The sequence below is a fragment of the Stegostoma tigrinum genome, chromosome 26, assembly GCF_030684315.1.
Source record: "Stegostoma tigrinum isolate sSteTig4 chromosome 26, sSteTig4.hap1, whole genome shotgun sequence".
Classification (NCBI taxonomy): domain Eukaryota; kingdom Metazoa; phylum Chordata; class Chondrichthyes; order Orectolobiformes; family Stegostomatidae; genus Stegostoma; species Stegostoma tigrinum.
In genome coordinates, this window is record NC_081379.1 from 46,246,841 (window position 1) to 46,265,903 (window position 19,063).

The following is a 19,063-nucleotide window of genomic DNA, read 5'->3' on the forward strand; positions in this document are numbered from 1 at the left end:
TGGCCAGTGTAGCATTTTCAAAATATAACTTCATCTTTTAAAATTTATTTTTAAAGATATCCTTGTAATGGTCCAATTTGCTTGATTGCTACAACCCAAAATTGCTGGAGCACGAAAATGGAAACGTTTTTAATCGTGGACAGTCCACCAATAGACGTGGTTAACTTTTAAAACTCCTTCATTAAAGTACAAACATTCACCAGTCGTTTGGGCTAAATCAGTCAATTTTTCCCCCCCGGTAATTTTAGAGAGAAAAAAAAAATCACATTCAAAAGCAATTTGCAATTAGTGTCTGAGCTTTAAGAGGCAGCTTAATCTTTGGGTAGACTTCAAATGCACATGGTTAGCACAGGCTCCCAGTGGTGATTAATTTGTACAACAGAACAGAGATTTGTGTGGGAGGAGCCTGTTTCTAACACAAGGTTTCTTAAAAGCAGCACTTTTCAGATTGCAGGACCTGTGCTGGCTGTAGTCGTGTCTAAAATTCCACAAACACTCATCTGGATTACACTGGGGGAGGGAGGGTGAATGCTAAGCATCTGCGCCAGAGCATGAGGTAAAAGAAAATGAACCGAGTATTAAATGGGTTAATGGCCTCTGCTTCAGCCTATTGCTCAAGACCCATTTCACCCTCATCATCCTTTCTGTGTTAATACTCGTAACCCACATTGCATTCCCCCCCCCCCCCCCCCCCCCCGCCGAAGTACATCTTGCTCTTGGTTTTTGGGAGAAATGAGTTGTAACAAAGAATTTCCCACCCAAGCCTTGGATGGACTTCATTGCGGTCACATTATCCCAAGGTGAGGAGAAAATTTGAAATAGTGGGGAAACATCGCCAGGGTGGGAGAGGGAATAGATAAATAGGAAAATTTGAGAGTGGAAAGGAAGGCGAGAAAAGCAACAGGAAAGTTGAAGTTCCAGGAACAGGTTGAAATGTGCCGTAGGAGTGAGGAGAGCGCTCCCTTTTTGTGTTTGATTCCATAAAGTGTTTGGTTTGCTTAGCCTTTTTGTCTTGTTTTATAGCATCAAACTGAAGGTCGAGTTGCCTGAAGTCCGTATCCCTTCTGATGAAGAGGTGGATGCTTTAGCAGTCAGTACATGCGGTGAGCATACGGTCATAATTAAAATACAGTCAGTTGCGTCATCTACTTCCCTGTGTCAACAGGACACACGTGTTCCTAAATAGACAGAACCTCCATACCCATTGGTGGCCAATCCTTTGGAGTGTTGCCCTCATCAGTTTGATACGTAGGAACCATGATTGGGAGGCAAGCAGAGAGATAGAAACCACGCATGGGCTATAAGTCTGAGTAAGAATTGGAATTTCAGCAGGCTTGATGGGCCGAAAGGCCTGTTCCTGTGCTGTATTGAATGGTATGGTGTGACCACAGCAGAGACACATTATTTCCAACCCCAGAACCCAGCCCTAGAACCTAAACGTTTATGCAGGACAGTGGGGTAGAAGCACCCTGGGCTCTGTCTAAAACCAGAATCATTTGTCTGGCACCTGTGTCTGTATTGAACTCAGTTCTGCCAGTACATATGGTAATTTAGTCCAGTTTGGATCAAACCAACCCTAACCCTTGTCTTTCCTGATGGCTCCCAGTAACTCCATTGGCTGCTTCTGTGGCTTTCAGTCACTATCTCCAGCTGCTGTGATGCTATACTGAATCTGTAGGTTCACCCTGTCCCTCACTCAGAGCAGACAGTCTACTGGGATTGGCCAGCACTGACCATGTGCTACCTCACTTCATCAGTCTCCAGTGTCTCACATCAGATTGGATTGTCATCAACGGATGGGCTGAAAAGACAAAGAACGAAGAAAATTACAGCACAGGAACGGGCGCTTCGGCCCTCCAAGCCTGCGCTGATCTAGATCCTCTGTCTAATCCTGTCGCCTATTGTCCAAGGATCTGTATCCCTCTGCTCCCTGCCCATTCATGTATCTGTCTAGATACATCTTAAATGACGCTATCGTGCCTGCCTCTACCACCTTCTCTGGCAACATGTTCCAGGCACCCACCACCCTCTGCGTAAAGAACTTTCCACGCATATCTCCCTTAAACTTTTCCCCTCTCACCTTGAAATGGTGACCCCCTAGTAATTTTTTCCCAGAGTGGGGGACTGAAAGTTTCTTGCTATCTACCCTGTCTGTACCCCTCATGATTTTGTAGACCTCAATCAGGTCCTCCCTCAACCTCCACCTTTCTAATGAAAATAATCCTAATCTATTCAACCTCTCTTCATAGCTAGCACCTTCCATGCCAGGCAACATCCTGGTGAACCTGCTCTACACCCTCTCCAAAGCATCCACATCCTTTTGGTAATGTGGCGACCAGAACTGTACACAGTACTCCAAATGTGGCTGAACCAAAGTCCGATACAACTGTAACATGACCTGCCAACTCTTGTACTCAATATGTCACCCAATGAATGAAAGCATGCCGTATGTCGCCTTGACCATCCTATTGACCTGCGTTGCCACCTTCAGGGAACAATGGACCTGAACACCCAGATCTCACTGTTCATCAATTTTCCCTAGGACTTTTCCATTTACTGTATAGTTCGCCCTTAAATTAGATCTTCTAAAATGCATCACCTCGCATTTGCCTGGATTGAACTCCATCTGCCATTTCTCCACCCAACTCTCCAATCTATCTATATTCTGCTGCATTCTCCGACAGTCCCCTTCACTATCTGCTACTCCACCAATCTTAGTGTCATCTGCAAACTTGCTAATTAGACCATCTGTACCTTCCTCCAAATCATTTATGTATATCACAAGTGGCCCCAACACGGGCCCCCGTGGAACACCGCTGGTCATAGTTCTCCATTTTGAGAAACTCCCTTCCAATACAACTCTCTGTCTCCTGTTGCCCAGCCAGTTCTCCATCTGCCTAGCTATTACGTCCTAGACCCCATGCAACTTCCCTTTCTCCATCAGCCTACCATGGGGAACTTTATCAAACGCCTTACTGAAGTTCATGTATATGACACCTACAGCCCTTCCCCTTTCTCTAGTTACCCTCTTGCTCCTTATGTATGAATAAAAGGCTTTGGGATTTTCTTTAACCATGTTTGCTAAAGATATTTTATGACTCCTTTTAACCCTCTTAATTCCTTGTTTCAGATTAATCCTACTTTCGCAATATCCTTCCAAAGCTTCATCTGTTTTCAGTAGCCTAGACCTTATGTATGCCTCCTTTTTCCTCTTTGCTACTCTCACAGTTTCACCTGTCATCCATGGTTCCCTAATCTTGCCCTTTCTATCCCTCATTTTCACAGGGACATGTCTGTCCTGCGCGCTAATCAACCTCTCTTTGAAAGCCTTCCACATATCAAATGTGAATTTACCCTCAAACAGCTGCTCCCAATCCACATTCCCCAGCTCCTGCCAAATTTTGCAATAGTTGGCCCTCCCCCAGTTCAGCACGCTTCCTTTAGGGCGACTCTCATATGTCCATCAGTATTGTAAAACTTATGGAACTGTGATCACTATTCCCAAAGTAATCCCCTACTGAAACTTCAACCACTTGGCTGGGCTCATTCCCCAACACCAGGTCCAGTATGGCCCCTTCCTGAGTTGGATTGTTTACATACTGCTCTAGAAAACCCTCCTGGATGCTCCTTACAAATTCTGCTCCAACTAAACCCGTAACACTAAGTGAATCCCAGTCAATGTTGGGAAAATTAAAATCTCCCATCATCACCACCCTGTTGCTCCTGCATCTTTCCATAATTTGCCGACGTATTTGTACCTCTATCTCACGCTCGCTGTCTGGAGGCCTGTAGTCCAGCCCCAACATTGTTACCACCCCCTTCCCACTTCAGAGCTCTGCCCATATTCCCTCACTGCCCGAGTCCTCCATAGTGCCCTCCTTCAGCACAGCTGTGATATCCTCTTTGACCAGTAATATAACTCCTCCACCCCTTTTACTTCCATCTCTATCTAACCTGAAGTATCTATATCCTGGGATATTTAGTTGCCAATCTTGCCCTTCCCTCAACCAAGCAATAACCCCCAGGTACTAATCCAAGCTCTAAATTTATCTTCCTTACCAACTACACTTCTCGCATTAAAACCAGTGCAGCTCAGACCAACTGTCCCTTTGTGTTCGTCACCTGCTCTCTGCTTACTCTTCCCCTTAGTCACATGGACATCATTATCTAGTTCCTTACAGGCTTTAGTAAATACCTCCTTACTGTCCACTATCCTCCCCATTTGGGTCCCATCCCCCTTCCACATTAGTTTAAACCCTCCCCAACAGCATTAGCAAAAGCACCCCCTAGGACATTGGTTCCAGTCCTGCTCAGGTGTAGACCTTCCAATGTGTAATAGTCTCACCTCCCCCAGAACCGGTCCCAATGTCCCAAAAATCTGACCCCCTCCCTCCTGCACCATCTCTTTCCTTTTCGGAAAAGCTTTTGTCCATCACCCTGACAGACTGTTGATGTAGACGCCAACATCCTGTAGCATTATTTGGAAAGTATTTGTGCAGTGATCAAGAAGAGGCAACGAAATTTGCTGTAGGCAAGTCTAATTCTGCTCTTTGTGGGCTGAATGTGTCAGGCTTACTGAACTCAAATTCATAACGTTGTAAACCTCGACCGGTTCGTGTGGATCTGGACGATCTCATGGCACACCTCCAGAGGTTAGACTTGGGTTTAGATTCCCATCCTGAACCAATTCAGTACACTCCATGTGATACCAGGAAAGTGAAATATTCATTGTCTGATGCCAAGGCTAAGGGCCATGACAAAATTCCAGCAACAGTATTGAAGACTTGTGCTCCAGAACTTGCTGCCGCTCTATCCAAGCTGATTCAGTACAATTCTTACACCACCTTGTGCATGAAAACCACTTCAAATCCAATCCAAGCAGTTACCACCCCATCTCAGTCATCACGAAAGTGATGGAAGGTGTCATCAACAGCACCTGCTCAGCAATAACCTGCTCAGTGATGCCCAGTTTGGGTTCCAACAGGGCCACTCAGCTCCTGACCTCATTACAGCCTTGGTTCAAACGTTGATGAAAGAGCTGAATTCCAGAGGTGAGGTGAGAGTGACAGCCCTTCACATCAAGGCTGCATTTGGCCAAATGTGACATTCAGGGCCCTGAGCAAAACTGGAACCATAGGTGTCAGTGGTGGGGGAAACAGTCCCCTGCTTAGACCTGTTCCTGACTCATAGGAAGATGGTCGTGGTTGTTGGAGGTCAGTCATCTCAGCTCCAGGACATCCTTGGAGTAGTGTCCTAGACTCGACCATCTTCAGCTGCTTCATCAATGACCTTCCTCCATCATAAGATTAGAAGTGGTGATGTTCGCTGATCATTGCACAATGTTCAACTGCTTTCACAATTCCTTAGCTACCAAAGCAGTCCATGTTCAAATGCAGGAAGACCTGGACGATATCCAGACCTGTGCTAAAATGTAGCAGCATTCATGTCAAATAAATACTAAAAATGGCCATCTCCACTGAGTAACAATCTAACTGTTGCCCCTTTACATTCAATAACTTCACCATCATTGAATCTCCCACTATCAATATCCTAGGAATTACTTTTGATTAGAAACTGAACTGGACTTGCCACAGAAACAAAGTGACTACAAGAACTGGTCAGGGGCTAGGAATATTGCCGTGAGTAACTCACCTCCTGACTCCCCAAAGCCTGTCCATGATCTACAAGGTACAAGTCAGAAATGGAATATTCCCCACTTGCCTGGATGAGTGCAGCCCCAACAACACTGAAGAAATTTGACACCATCCAGGACAAAGCAGCCGCTTGATTGGCACCACATCCACAAACATCCCATTCCGTCCACCACCGACACTCAGTAGCAACAGTGTGTACTATCTACAAGATGCACTGCAGAAACTCACCAAAGATCTTTAGATAGCACCTTCCAAACCCACAACCAGTTCTCCTAGAAGGACAAGGGCAGCAGGTAGATGGGAACACCATCCCCCTGCAAGTTCCCTTGACTTGGAAACACATCATCATTCCTCCACTGCCGCCTGGTCAAAATCCCGGAACCCCCTCCCTAAGGGCATTGTGGGTCAGTGATGGACTGCAGCGACTCAAGAAGGCAGCTCACCACCAGCTTCTCGAGGACAATGAGGGACGGCAATAAGTGCTACTCCACTAAACAATGCCCACATCCAGCGAATGAATAAAAACAATCCAAAAAGTAGCACAGATCTGTCCTGTCGGAGAATCGCTCGGTTTGTCATAAACTGGTCGTTTGCTCGGTATTCACGCCCTGCACTATATTGGTCTGACACATGGCCCTCATGAGCTAAGAAAGTCTTTGGAGCATCCTACAGGGAAATGATATATTGAACAAATGTGACTTCCCTTTCTGTACTCCCAACTTGCAATATCAATGACTCCCCTGTATTTGGGGGTACCCGTGTAGTAATTGCTAACCCATTGATTTGACAGGCCTGAGGCCACAGGTTTCTGCTGTGGTGTAAACATCCGTGTTGAGCAGGGGGAAAAGAAGAGGAAAACGTGTTTGGCAGGCAGTTCTGTTTCATCTGCCATTTCTGGGATAAATCCCAAGTAAAGGGACGGAAGGAACAAGGCAGCTACTGTTGCCCCTTTGCCCCTGAGAGGATACACCTCGTAAGCGAGGATCCCCTTTTAAATGTTTTAATAAGCTATGAAGTTCTCTGCCACCTGTGAGGTAGACCAGCATTAAAGAGACCATTCGGCCCTTCTACTCAATCCAGCACATCCCGCTCCTCTGTACTTCCTTTAAAATTTCCAAACGCTTCCTCCTCTTTCTCAGGTCACATCTTATTGTCGCCTAGGTTTTTTGAAATATTCCTGCAGAGGTTTTTCTCACAGAATTTTTGTGACATCTGTCTGCTAATAATCAGAGTTAACTTTAAACAGAAAATACTGGGGCAAGTATCATAGTTTTAATAAGGGAATGAATTATTCACTGTCAAATTGGTAAGTGCAGATGTTGAGTGTTTTGAGATCTATAGAGGCAGGGAATGTTGGGATTGGAAGATACAATCAGCAATCTCCATGTCTCCCTCCCCCAAACATTTTAAGCAACCTCAAGTTAATTTATTGGCCAAGCCGTGAGGTGGGTTTGGATAAGGGAGGAGAAGGTGGTGGTTTTGCCCATCTGTGTATTAACTCCGGAGATAGTAGGAACTGCAGATGCTGGAGAATCTGAGATAACAAGGTGTAGAGCTGGATGAACACAGCAGGCCAAGCAGCATCAGAGGAGCAGACAGGCTGACATTTTGGGAAGAAGGATCTAGGCCCGAAACGTCAGCCTTCGTGCTCCTCTGATGCTGCTTGGCCTGCTGTGTTCATCCAGCTCCACACCTTGTTATGTGTGTATTTATTCCCCTGTGCTGTGAGGATAATCTTCCTTCTGTCATCCTGTTGGCAGGTGGAGATGGCTTGAGCTGTGGGGCTGCCCCGTCCGTGGTCGGGAATGAGAGAACAGGGCGTCTGGCTCTAATGGACCGGTGTGAGGGGCGGATCCCTGCTGATGTACCCCCGCCTGTAACCAAGTCGCATTATCCCCAGTGTCAAACTGCAGACCAGCCACCCAGCGGTGACGGCCTGGGCCGGACTCCAACCAATCAAATGTGCACAGAAAACGCAGCGCCTCCCGAAAACACGTGTGCCAAGGGCCCAAACCATCCTGCCAGGCCAGTGAAGATTGCTAAAGTCGGGAAGCTGGACAGAGGGGAGGTTTTTGGTGAGGCATCGAGAGAAAATGCAGGACCTGTCCACACAGTGAGCTGCCGGACATTTTCAGAGGCTGTGCTGGTTCAGCGAATGCCTGTGGGAGGTGTCCTGAGCAGCGATGGGTCCGATCAGATTCATGCCTCTGTATCTGTCGAAGGCCTGGTGACTATTGGGATGATTGCTGAGAGCAGGCTGGGTGAGGCACCTTCAGATAATGCCGCTGTTCTCCTGCCCTTGGGAGGTGAAGTGACCACCAATGTATTAGTCTTTCAGGCCTTGGATGGTGGAATGACCAGTGAACAGGTGACCTGCCTGAATCTCAGAGCAGATCACCACCCTGGTGTGCCCACAGCAGCCAGTGAGTTGATCACAGCGAAGGTAATGGCAACAAATGGACCCACCCAGGACTTGTTGCCTGGCACGCCATTGGGAAATTCAGAAATGGTAGAGACAGAAGCAGAAAGGGAGATGACCGTAGCCATGCCTGTTGAAGAGGACCTGACCAGTGGCCAACTTGCTGGGATTCAGCGAGCCACACAGGACCTTGCACAGGAAGAGGCAGCTACGGGATTTTTGACTTTTGAGTTTCCAGCTGAGCACAAGGTGACTGACGCTCCTGCAGACCCAACATCAAATCCACAGACTACTGCAGACCCTGGCAACACAGCCCATCCATGGGTTACAGCTGCCAACAGCTCTCTCCCCGAGAATGAAGTCCCTCCAGAAACGGCAGCGGAGGCGTCCGCAAGACCTGGCCTCCCCGAAGGGTTTTCCGTGGAAAGGGCGATGGCCAGTATCATGCTCAGAATGAACGAATTGGTCGATGTACCAACAGACGTCACTTCCATCGACAATGAGGATTCGGGAGAGGACGAGCTGACCACAGACGACGAGCTGACCTCTGGCGATGAACTGACCACAGAGGACGAGCTGACCTCTGACGACGAGCTGTCCACAGACGGCCGGATGGTTGATGAAACGCTAATGGAGGCCGAGTTGGCAGACATTCCTGCAGACACCACTGCTGCTGCGATGGAAGTTTGCACAGCAGTTGAACTGGCTCGGGAAATGGGCGTTGCACCTAGCAGCCTACTTACAGAGGAACAGTTGGCAAATGAGCCACTCGAAGAAGTAGAAACAACTGAAAGTGTGACTTATGAGGTACTTGTCGATGGGGAGCTAGTTGACATCCCCACTGATATAGTAATCATTGAATTAACCGGAGAGAATCAGGATGAAGGGATATCTTTTGATTTTGGATTAACCAAGGAAACCATTGCAGAGAATGGATTAGTTGTGATATCGTCAGATACCACTGGGCCAGCAAGAGTGGTGTTTTCCCAAGATAGGCTCTCACAGAATGAATTGGTTACGTTTTCCCAAGAATCTTTAGCCTCCCTGAAGGATGAGGAGGCCAGAGATCCTGCCACCGAGGGGGGGCTTGCAGAGAGCGGTCTGATGAAGCCAGACCTGGAAGTAGCTGCAGGAGATGAAGCGGCAACAGTGTTGATCAATGCTGGGGCAGAACTTGGAGTAGCACTGGCAGGAGATACACTGGGTGGAGATATGAAGGCAAGCCAGACAACAGATGAAACTTCCGCCCTCAACTCCTTGCAAAACAAGCGTTGTGAGCCACTGATGCCAAAAGGAGTTGATGTTTGGGCCACTGCTGACAGTGAGGTTAATGAGTGCCAAAATACTGAGCTCGGTAACAGTGAGTCAGGCTGTATGCCGCTGCCTCTTGGACGTGATCTGTGCCCAGAGCAGGAGGTTCGCTGCGTAGAAAAGGAAAGCAGTCAATTAATTATGGACGGTACAACCACATTTGGGAAATTTGGAACAGCACCCGTGTGTAAGGAATCAGCCCTTTTCTCTGTGAAGTGGAAAGCACTGATAAACACGAATAGGACACCAGAGTTAGTGAGGTTGAAGACGAAGGAGTCAAGCCGTGCTGCCCTCTTGTCGAATTGCGCTCAGTATTTCTCCCATGTGGAAACGTTCCGGGAGGACAGGCTGTCAGAATGTGTGGGTTGTCGCAGCAACAAGTGTGACAGTGTCAGCATGGGGCACAAGCTCCAACTAATAGAAGGAGTAAAACCAAAGAACCTGCCTCTCCTGCTGATGCATGACTTGGGGCATGGTAAACGATGTGGAAAGCTCGCGGTCCTGGAACACTTGTCAGACATTGCCAATGGTCTGAGTTTATCTTCCGAGTGTGCGGAAATGCAGCAGGAGTTCTCTCAAGTTTCTGATGTTATTGTAGCTCTGGGAATGTGCAGTAGATTTCAATTCCAAAAAGGCATCGACCTACAGTTCTGCTTCAGTTCTGAGCAAGCGTTCCCTTTGGACCCTTTGTGCTACCAAGCATCCCCAAATTCGGAGCAGTGTGCCAGCGGGGAGCCTCTTGCTCAGTCCCACCACAAGGATCCTGATTGGCCTTTCCCACTGTCAATGCACTTCCATAATCCTGACTTCCCGATTTCACCTCCTGCCAGCCTGGCTCCCTTACCATCGTGGTTCGCTCGCGGTGCTGAGTCAGGTGATCATGGTCGCGAAAGGACAGCTTTACTGATCACTCCGCAACACTCCCGGACGGCTTCCCAATGTCGCCCCGGCTCTGGCAGTACCTTTTGCACACTGGCTGTGCCGCTCCCGGCTGGCAGGTGCCCGTGCTCCCATTCCCGGTTTGGGTTGCACACCGTTCTAGCACTTTCATCGCCGGCCTGCTACAGACTCTGGACGAGGCAGCGCCACTTCGGTAGAACCCCTAACGCCCACTGGCCGTTCTTAACTCCGTTTGGAGGGAGTTTGGAAAAGCTTATTGTCCCAGTTCATCCCGGCAAACCCTTTTGGTCACTGAGCTACACCCTGGGCCGAGTGGTGTCGTGGTGGAGTCAGCACAGTCCGACATCCTGTGCATCAAGATTTAGTACCAGGCCCTCCAGTAACTGCGGGAGGAGCGTTCCCAGGTTAGTGTAAGGTTCCTTTGATACCATGTTGTAATTCGGAGATGCTGTTCACTGTAAATTGAACAGAAGTGATAATTGTTCAATCTTGCAGGGCCACTGAAAACCATTCAACCCATCCTGCCCCTGCGTCTTCGAAAGATCTGTCGGCTCCCCTCTTTGCTTCACAGGTTTCCTGTTCAAGCTCGCGCCCAGCTTCTGAAAGAACACTTTAAATCTGTTTTCAGCAACCTTTCAGCCAGCGAGTTCCAATTCATAGCTTACTGCGTTACTTTGTCTGCTCAGCATCAGCAAAGCTTTAGATTCAAATAAAAGTAACATGGGATGTAAAACAAGGTTTGAAAGCTAGTTTGAAAAATTGTTATTTAGATTAAAAAAAACAGATACAGATGTTAAAAGTAAATGGACAAAAGATACATATTAAAATGGGAACAAGATTGTAGAATCCCTACAGTGTAGATAGAGACCGTTCAGCCCATCATGTCTGCACCAGCCCTCCGAAGATCATCCCACCCTATCCCCGTAACCCCACTTTTGCCAAAATTAATCCACCAAGCCTGCACGTCCCTAGATACTATAGAGCAATTTAGCATGGCCAATCCACCTAGCCTGCACATCTTTGGACTGTGGGAGGAAAGTGGAGCACCTGGAGGAAACCCACGCAGACACGGGGAGAATGTGCAAACTCCACACAGACAGACACCTGAGGGTGGAATCAAAACTCAGTCTGTGATCGTTTCAGCCTTATTACTTGCTGAAGATTTCCCTTTCCAGGGTGCAGGGGCTGAAAACCCCAAGTCAGAATTCAGCAGCTGTGATGATGCCAATGCTTGTGGGTAGAGTAAGCTTTGAGAGAGAGATTTCCAGTTCCTAATAGGTCTGTGATTACAGTACTTGCAGACTGCCTTACCCTCCTGGCAGAATAGGGCATCATTTCTGCTTGCTTGCTGTCTCTCGCTCTGTCTCTCTCTCTTCTCTTGCTCGCGCTCGCTCGCTCGCACTCTCGCTCTCTCTCTCTTGCTCCCCCTCCCTCCCCCGCCTCTCTCTCTCTCTCTCTCGCTCTCGCTCTCTCTCTCTCTCGCTCTCGCTCTCTCTGATTTTGCCTCATTTTCCTCCTTGGTATTCTGCTTTAAAATTGTATTTCACAGAATCTTATACAGACCGAGCATAAGTGTATCGTAGCTCCACAAAGCAAAGTCAGTCATGTTGGAATTCCCTGTGAGGGACGGAGGCCCTTTCTGTGTTTTCTCCCAGAAGCTTTTAATTCTCACATCTTTCATTGCGCCCTATCTGTTTATCCAAGGGTTCAGTAAATTTCAGATATCTCCTTTGTGTTGAAGCTGATGTCACACATCAGCTTTTCTGACAATGAATGAAGTGACTGACTCACGGGAGCTAATTTTTCAGGCGCTGTGTCATATATTTTGAAGAGATCGGGGTAGCCATCATTATAAAGTTTATAATATGCTTACAGAAGACTCTTGTCGTGTGGTGGATATGTCCCCATTTGTGGGCCAGAAACCTCTCATTCAGGTCCCACCTGTTTTGTACTACATTGGAACTTCTCTGGACAGATTGATTGCAAATATATCATGACGTATTAATGTCAATACTTTTCTCCTCCGAATTTTTTTTCTGTGTAAGTACATTGTAGAAACTGTGAAATGCACACTGTTTCTCTGTACACACAGATGCTGCTCCAGTAGAACTTGTTCCTTCAGTCAGATTTTACTTGGACATTTTCTTCTCTTTTTCTCCTCATTTTTACAATAAGTTTGCAATTTTTCTCAAACTTTTGGGGTTATTACTGGACTTGCTGTGAGTGGCTTCCCCACCGCTGAAATTCACAAGGAACGCACTGAGTCAGCTCCATTGCTAACCTGGGTGTAACCAGTGCATCTCACCCCAGTCCCTCTCTATCACCAAAGCAGCCTCTGCAACATGCTCCATCTCTGATCCAGTCCCTGCCTTACCTGGGGCTGAAGCCCTCATTCATACCTTTTGTAACTCTAGACTCGGCCATTCCAATGTTCTCCTGACTGGTCTCCCAACAGAGATAATGGGAACTGCAGATGCTGGAGAATTCCAAGATAATAAAATGTGAGGCTGGATGAACACAGCAGGCCAAGCAGCATCTCAGGAGCACAAAAGCTGACGTTTCGGGCCTGGACCCTTCATCAGAGAGCCCAACAGCCCGGTTCCCACCTCATCACCCGCCAAACTCACTGATCTACATTGGCCCCTGCACCAGCAGTGCTGAGGTTAGAAATTTGTCCCTGGTTTTCAAATTTGACGCATTGTATCGGCATTGGCCGCACCTCTAATTTGGGGTCAGCCGCAATTTCTGGTTCTCGTGCCCGGATCATTAATGAAAATAGTGAATGGTGGTTCCAACTCTCACCTTCGTCCCAGCAGCAATGACCTCTAATCCTTACTTTTATTTCCTTTTGCAACTTGTGTTGTTGCCTTCACATGCTCTGACCTTAGTTATGGGAGTCCTTCAAATACCTTATTGAAGGTCTTTTAAAAGTCCTTATATATTCTGTCGACTGCATGACTTTTTGTGTACTCTGCTACTTCAAAGAATCCAACCTTGTAGACCAAGAATGATGCCTAAAACAAAATCTCGGCCACCATGTTTTAACTTACTGGGTTTTTTTCTATTGCATCTTGGAGTCAAGATCTCGTCAATTTTTCCCTCTGATCACCATGACCATAATAAGTGTGTAGTTTCCGGTGTTTATTCTTTTGGAATGTAGCCACAATTTTAGCAGTGTACCACATTTCTAATGGGTGCATCTGGACCCCTAACCACCTTGATACATCTGTTTAAGAAAAACAGAGGGGGTCTTTATCTTCTGCAGTTTCTGGCTCACCACGTATCTTTGTTCACTTTATTAAATAAAGTAAGCTGAATATCCTTTCTGATCTCTGCTAATGTTATGCCTCCTTTGTAGACACATGGATGAAATAATTAGGCACTATTTCTCTAAGTTTGTTGCTGCTATCTGAGAGTTTTGAGTCCTTTAGAGGCACTATCCCTCACTGAATATTCCTTTTGTGTTTTTGACTTGTTACTGGCTTCCTTCCTAACCTTCTCTTACTGCTTTTTCATTCTTTTACTGTCCGATAATTAACGTGCAATCTTAAGAAGCATCGATTCTGAGCACCTCTGCTAAATCCCAGCTTTCATCTTTGGCTGACTTTTGTTTCATTATTGATCCTTATGGAGTTTCCCCTTAACAACATCGCCCAGAGGTGAGTTGTTAGTTTACACACCCACTTCCAGTAACCTGCTCGACCTCACCACCAGCTCTTTCTAACAACTCTGCTGCTGCTGCTGAGCTATCTGGCTGCATGCCCAACATGCAGCGCTGGATGAGCTGTAATATACTCCCACTCAACACTGGGATGACTAAAACCATTGCTTTCAGTCCATGTTCCTGAGCAGCTGACACCATCGCCCTCCCTGCTAATGCTCTGGGACTAAACCAACTAAACTGACTTGGCTTCATATGTGAACGTGAGATCATCATGTGGACTGAAATTCATGCCATCTCTACGACTGATTATTTCCTCTTCTTTGAATCGCCCTGTCTCCACTCCTGTGCTGATGAACCCCATATTGATGCCTTTGTAACCTTTAGGCGCAGCTACTGCAGCGCTCTCCCAGCTGCCCTCATACTTGCTGAACTCAGTAAACTTGACCTTGTGCAAAGCTCTGCTGTCACTGTCCTAACCGTCAGCAAGTTCTGTTCACTTTGCCACCCTCCCCCGTGCTCGCTGACCTAAAACATCTTGCCTTGTTTTCACATCCCTCACTCTCTCCACATCTCTGTAATCTCCTCCAGCCCCAGAACCCTCAAATGATATTTGTGCTTCTCTAATACTGTGCAGAACAGCATAGTGGCAACAATAGCCAGCGCAGGTGCATCAAAGCAACAGGGATCTGGGTTCAGTTCCACCCTCGGGTGAACGTCTGTGTGGAGTTTGCACGTTCTCCCCCTGTCTGCATGGATTTCCTCCCACAGCCCAAAGATGCACAGGCTAGGTGGTTTGGCCAGGCTATTTTGCTCCATAGTGTTTAGGGATATGCAGTCTGGGTGGGTTAGCCATGGGATATGTGGAGGGTGGAGGAAGTGGGTCTGGGTGGGATGCTCTTCGGAAGGTCGGTGTGGACCTATATCATTCTCCTCCGTTATGTGGGTGTAGACCCCTAATAGCGTGACCGATTCCTGTTGATCCATAATCTTAGTTTCTCTTTTAATGTCACTTAGATCGTTTATTTTTCTGATTGCCATTTGCATCTTTTATTTAAATGTGACTGCAGTAACCATACCCTACTTTCCTACCATTTCTAAATAAGTTATATCCTGAAATATTAGGTTCCTGCGACACTTACAGACTCTAGTTTTGTTTCAAATACTGTTGCAGTAGGGGCAAATTAATTTGATTATCTTTATGCTGTTTTCATAGGAATTTTGTTTATCCTCAGTTCTGAGGTGTGGAGCTGTTACAGATCAGCCAAGATATCACTGAATGGCAGAACAGACTTGAGGGGCCAAACCTCGAGCAATTTTCCAAATGTCTGTTCCCTGACCACATTTTACCCACATTTCTTACTATGATCTTTATTCTCACCTCATTACTTTTCAGGCTGTTATTATTTCACTAATTTTCTAGTGTAAGAGTCATTTGTAACCATCTTTATCCTTTCCATAAGAATGTAAAATGCAGGAGTTGACCATGCGGTCCATCAAGCGTGCTCTGCTGTTCTATGTGGTTGTAGCCGACCATCTGCCTCATGTCATTTACCTGCCCACTCATCATTTCCCATGAATTCTTAAGAGACAAAGCTGAGACAGGCAGTTTGTCAAAGGATGTTTAATGGAGCCCTTTGGAGCAGAGCCACTGAGTCATGCAGCGCGGAAACAGACCCTTCAGTCCAACTCATCTGAGTTTCCCAAACTAAACCAGCTCCATTTGCCTGCATTTGACCCATGTCCCTTTCAATCTTCCCTACTCACGTACCTGTCCAGATGCCCTTTAAATGCTGTAACTGCACCTGCATCTAACACCTCCTCTGGCAGTTCATTCCACATGGGTGGAAAATGTTCCCCCTCAGGTTCCACTTAAATCTTTCCCCTGTCATCTTAAATGTATGCTCTCTAGTTTTGGACTGCTCCCCCTTTGCTATCAGCCGTGTCTATGCACTTCACGATTTTAATTCCAAAGAAACAGTTCTTCGCAATTCGCCAAAGATTCTACATCTGGGCCCTAAATGCTGGTCTCTCCCCAGCATGAGGGAAACAAATCTTGTTTGTCTTGGGAGATCTCAATGAGATCTTCATGATTTTACTAAACTCCAGAGAGTGAAATTTCCTGAGTCTCTTGTAAGACAATCCCTTCACCCCAGGGAGCAAACCAGTGAATCTTTATTATACCACCTCTAAGGCAAGTACATTCATCTGACTGGAACTGTACACTGCATTGCAGATGTGCTCTCAACAAGGTCCTGTTCAGCTGTAGCAAGACTTCTTTGTTCCTGAATCCAAGTCCACCTGCAATAAACACCAATATACTATTTCCCCTCCTAATTGCACATATCTTTCTGCAGTAAAACATTGATCGCCAACTGTGTGGACCCAGCTGTTGATGTTACCTTAGCAGGATCACCTCCCTGTAGCACCTCCCCAAGATTCATTGGTCCCAGCAGAGACCACCAGATCTGGATCGCCCCTTCCCCGCAATACCAGTTTATAGCATCTGTGCACCTTAGCGTCCGTTAAGCAACTCTATCCCCTGAGCAACCAGGTATGAACACAGATTTCAGGCAGGAGTTTGAATGTATGCGTCAATGGAGTGCAATGAATGTTCAGGTTGTGTTTCGGACTTCAGCGTAAATATTTCTAGCAACAGAATATCCACAATCTTCTTCACTTAAAGCTTTCTGAAATTAGCTTGCTGTGGGCTGACGTTAAAATCCTTCAGTTCGAGTGTTCCGATTCAGGATTTTGCAATGTTGAGGAATTTGGCCCATTGTGACTGTTTCCCAGCTTTATGTGTCCTTTTGTGGTGCAGCCATCTCACATCTCTAACATAAGTGTTTCACCCCCACCCTTTCACATTGCTTTAAAGGATTCAGCTGTACACACACTCAGTTTCTGTTTGTTTATTCAGTTTCCATCCGTCCAATCTCTTCGCTGGAAACGGAACCAATTTGAGTGAAGCAAAGTCCTTGCTAATTCTGCAGACCAATAACCAAATGTAAGTGCCAAAATAGCTTGTACAAGTTGCTGTTGAAAGCTAGTTTCTCAGTACAGGCGCGTGCGGTTGTTATGGAACACCAGTTTCTCAGTACAGGCGCGTGCTTGTTATGGAACACCGGTTTCTCAGTACAGGCGCGTGCTTGTTATGGAACACCAGTTTCTCAGTACAGGCGTGCAGTTGTCATGGAACACCGGTTTCTCAGGACAGGCGTGCGGTTGTCATGGAACACCGGTTTCTCAGGACAGGCGTGCAGTTATTATGGAACACCGGTTTCTCAGGACAGGCGTGCGGTTGTCATGGAACACCGGTTTCTCAGGGCAGGCGTGCGGTTGTCATGGAACACCGGTTTCTCAGTACAGGCGTGCGGTTGTCATGAAACACCGGTTTCTCAGTACAGGCGTGCAGTTGTCATGGAACACCGATTTCTCAGTACAGGCGTGCGGTTGTCATGGAACACCGGTTTCTCAGGACAGGTGTGCAGTTATTATGGAACACTGGTTTCTCAGTACAGGCGTGCGGTTGTCATGGAACACCGATTTCTCAGTACAGGCGTGCGGTTGTCATGGAACACCAGTTTCTCAGTACAGGCGTGCGGTTATTATGGAACACTGGTTTCTCAGGGCAGGCGTGCAGTTGCTCTGGAACACCGGTTTCTCAGTACAGGCATGCAGTTGTCATGGTACATCAGTTTCTCCGCACAAGTGCGCGGTTGCTGTGGAAGTCTGGTTTCTCAGTACAGTCATGCAGTTGCTCTGGAACACCGGTTTCTTTGTTCAGGCAAATAATTGCTGAAGAACGCTGGATTCTCTCTACCTCCTCCCACTCAGTCCTTTTGCCTTCTGCCGATTGTAATTAATGATGTACCGACCACATTTTTGCATATGGGAAAGTTACAGTTATCCTTCCCACCTTGTAGAGGAGTGTGTGCCCCTCTCCAATCTCCCAGCACTCAGTATTTTCTGACTGCTGTGTGCCAGGAGGTAACACTTGAGCTCCTCCTCCCTGCCCCAGAAGAAGAGAGAACCTTTTGATTCGAACTGTGCTCAAATCCATCCTGGGCCATCTGTATTGTTTCTTTTGGTGAAGGTCTTATGTTGTAGTTTTAGAGATGTCAGGTGCACTAGCTTGGTTGTGGCGTACTCATGGAGCAGGACATGTCCAGCAGGGTCCCGGGAGAAGTATGATGACAGGAAGTGGCCATGATCCATGGACATGGTTGTGAGCCCATGTTCCTACCTTCGGACAGTCTCTATTGGTGAGCCCTCAGTTATGTGTACGCTGGGTGAGACGTGGCTGGTATGCTACTACACTCGGTTAGACGTGTCAGCAGCAACTTGCATTCAGGCAAGATGCTCGAGAGCAGGTGATGCCTTTGGGACTTAGGTATTCCTGCATCACCAGGCCACAGGACAAGGAGAGTGCAAGAGAAAGGTATCTGCTAGTGTCAGCCTTTGTGACTCTGTTTTGCTGGGCATTTGTAATATCAGTGACCAGGCTAGTCCCAAAGGAGGGTCTGATGTCATCTTTCTGCTGTTCCTCCACAGTGACCTGCAGTCCTTGAACATTGACTGCATTAACGAGCCATATCTCGCTTTACCAGACCCGCCTACCTCAACCCCAGGATGCACTATGACCGACGGCACCTTCACTTCCTCTGCACCCCTCGTCCCAAGCATTACTTGTGTCGAAACCCAGCTTCGCTCTGAACAAAAAGAGGTAAATAACTTTGGGTTGGTTCTGTTGTCATCACACCCATGTTGCTGCTGAACGAGGTACTGTCTTAGCGGGAGAACTGGACCAGTCAGGGTGAAAACGACGAATTTCACTCAAGCAGTAGTGATAGGATGGAACTTTCCCTACTCAATCCTTCGCACCTACCCCTGGTTGCAGTTGGGAGTTAACTGAAATTGGGTAGATTGAAAGATTTTTATGAAACGTGGAGGAACATCAAGAAAAAGCAGTGCAATTCAGCCCCGAGCAAATTCCACCGTGTAATCAGATCAGAGCTGTTTTGACCCTCACCTCCTTCATCTATATCCATGATGTGGACGGTATGTTGACTGTTGATGGATTTGGTCTTTTCAAATTCTCACACGGGATGCGGGCAT

General features: G+C 47.0%; 1 protein-coding gene across 5 annotated transcripts in view; it reads left to right on the plus strand.

Annotated features, from left to right (window-relative positions):
• Positions 1 to 19,063, plus strand: part of wu:fi75a02 (uncharacterized) — a 119,001-nt gene that overhangs the window by 33,143 nt on the left and 66,795 nt on the right. For all 5 annotated transcript variants that reach the window (XM_048556135.2, XM_048556134.2, XM_048556136.2 and 2 more), the window contains 4 exons: positions 1,024 to 1,103; positions 7,415 to 10,688; positions 16,866 to 16,952; positions 18,500 to 18,671. In XM_048556135.2, the coding sequence (XP_048412092.1) occupies positions 1,024 to 1,103; positions 7,415 to 10,688; positions 16,866 to 16,952; positions 18,500 to 18,671 (3,613 nt within the window). The remainder of the gene's footprint in view (positions 1 to 1,023; positions 1,104 to 7,414; positions 10,689 to 16,865; positions 16,953 to 18,499; positions 18,672 to 19,063) is intronic.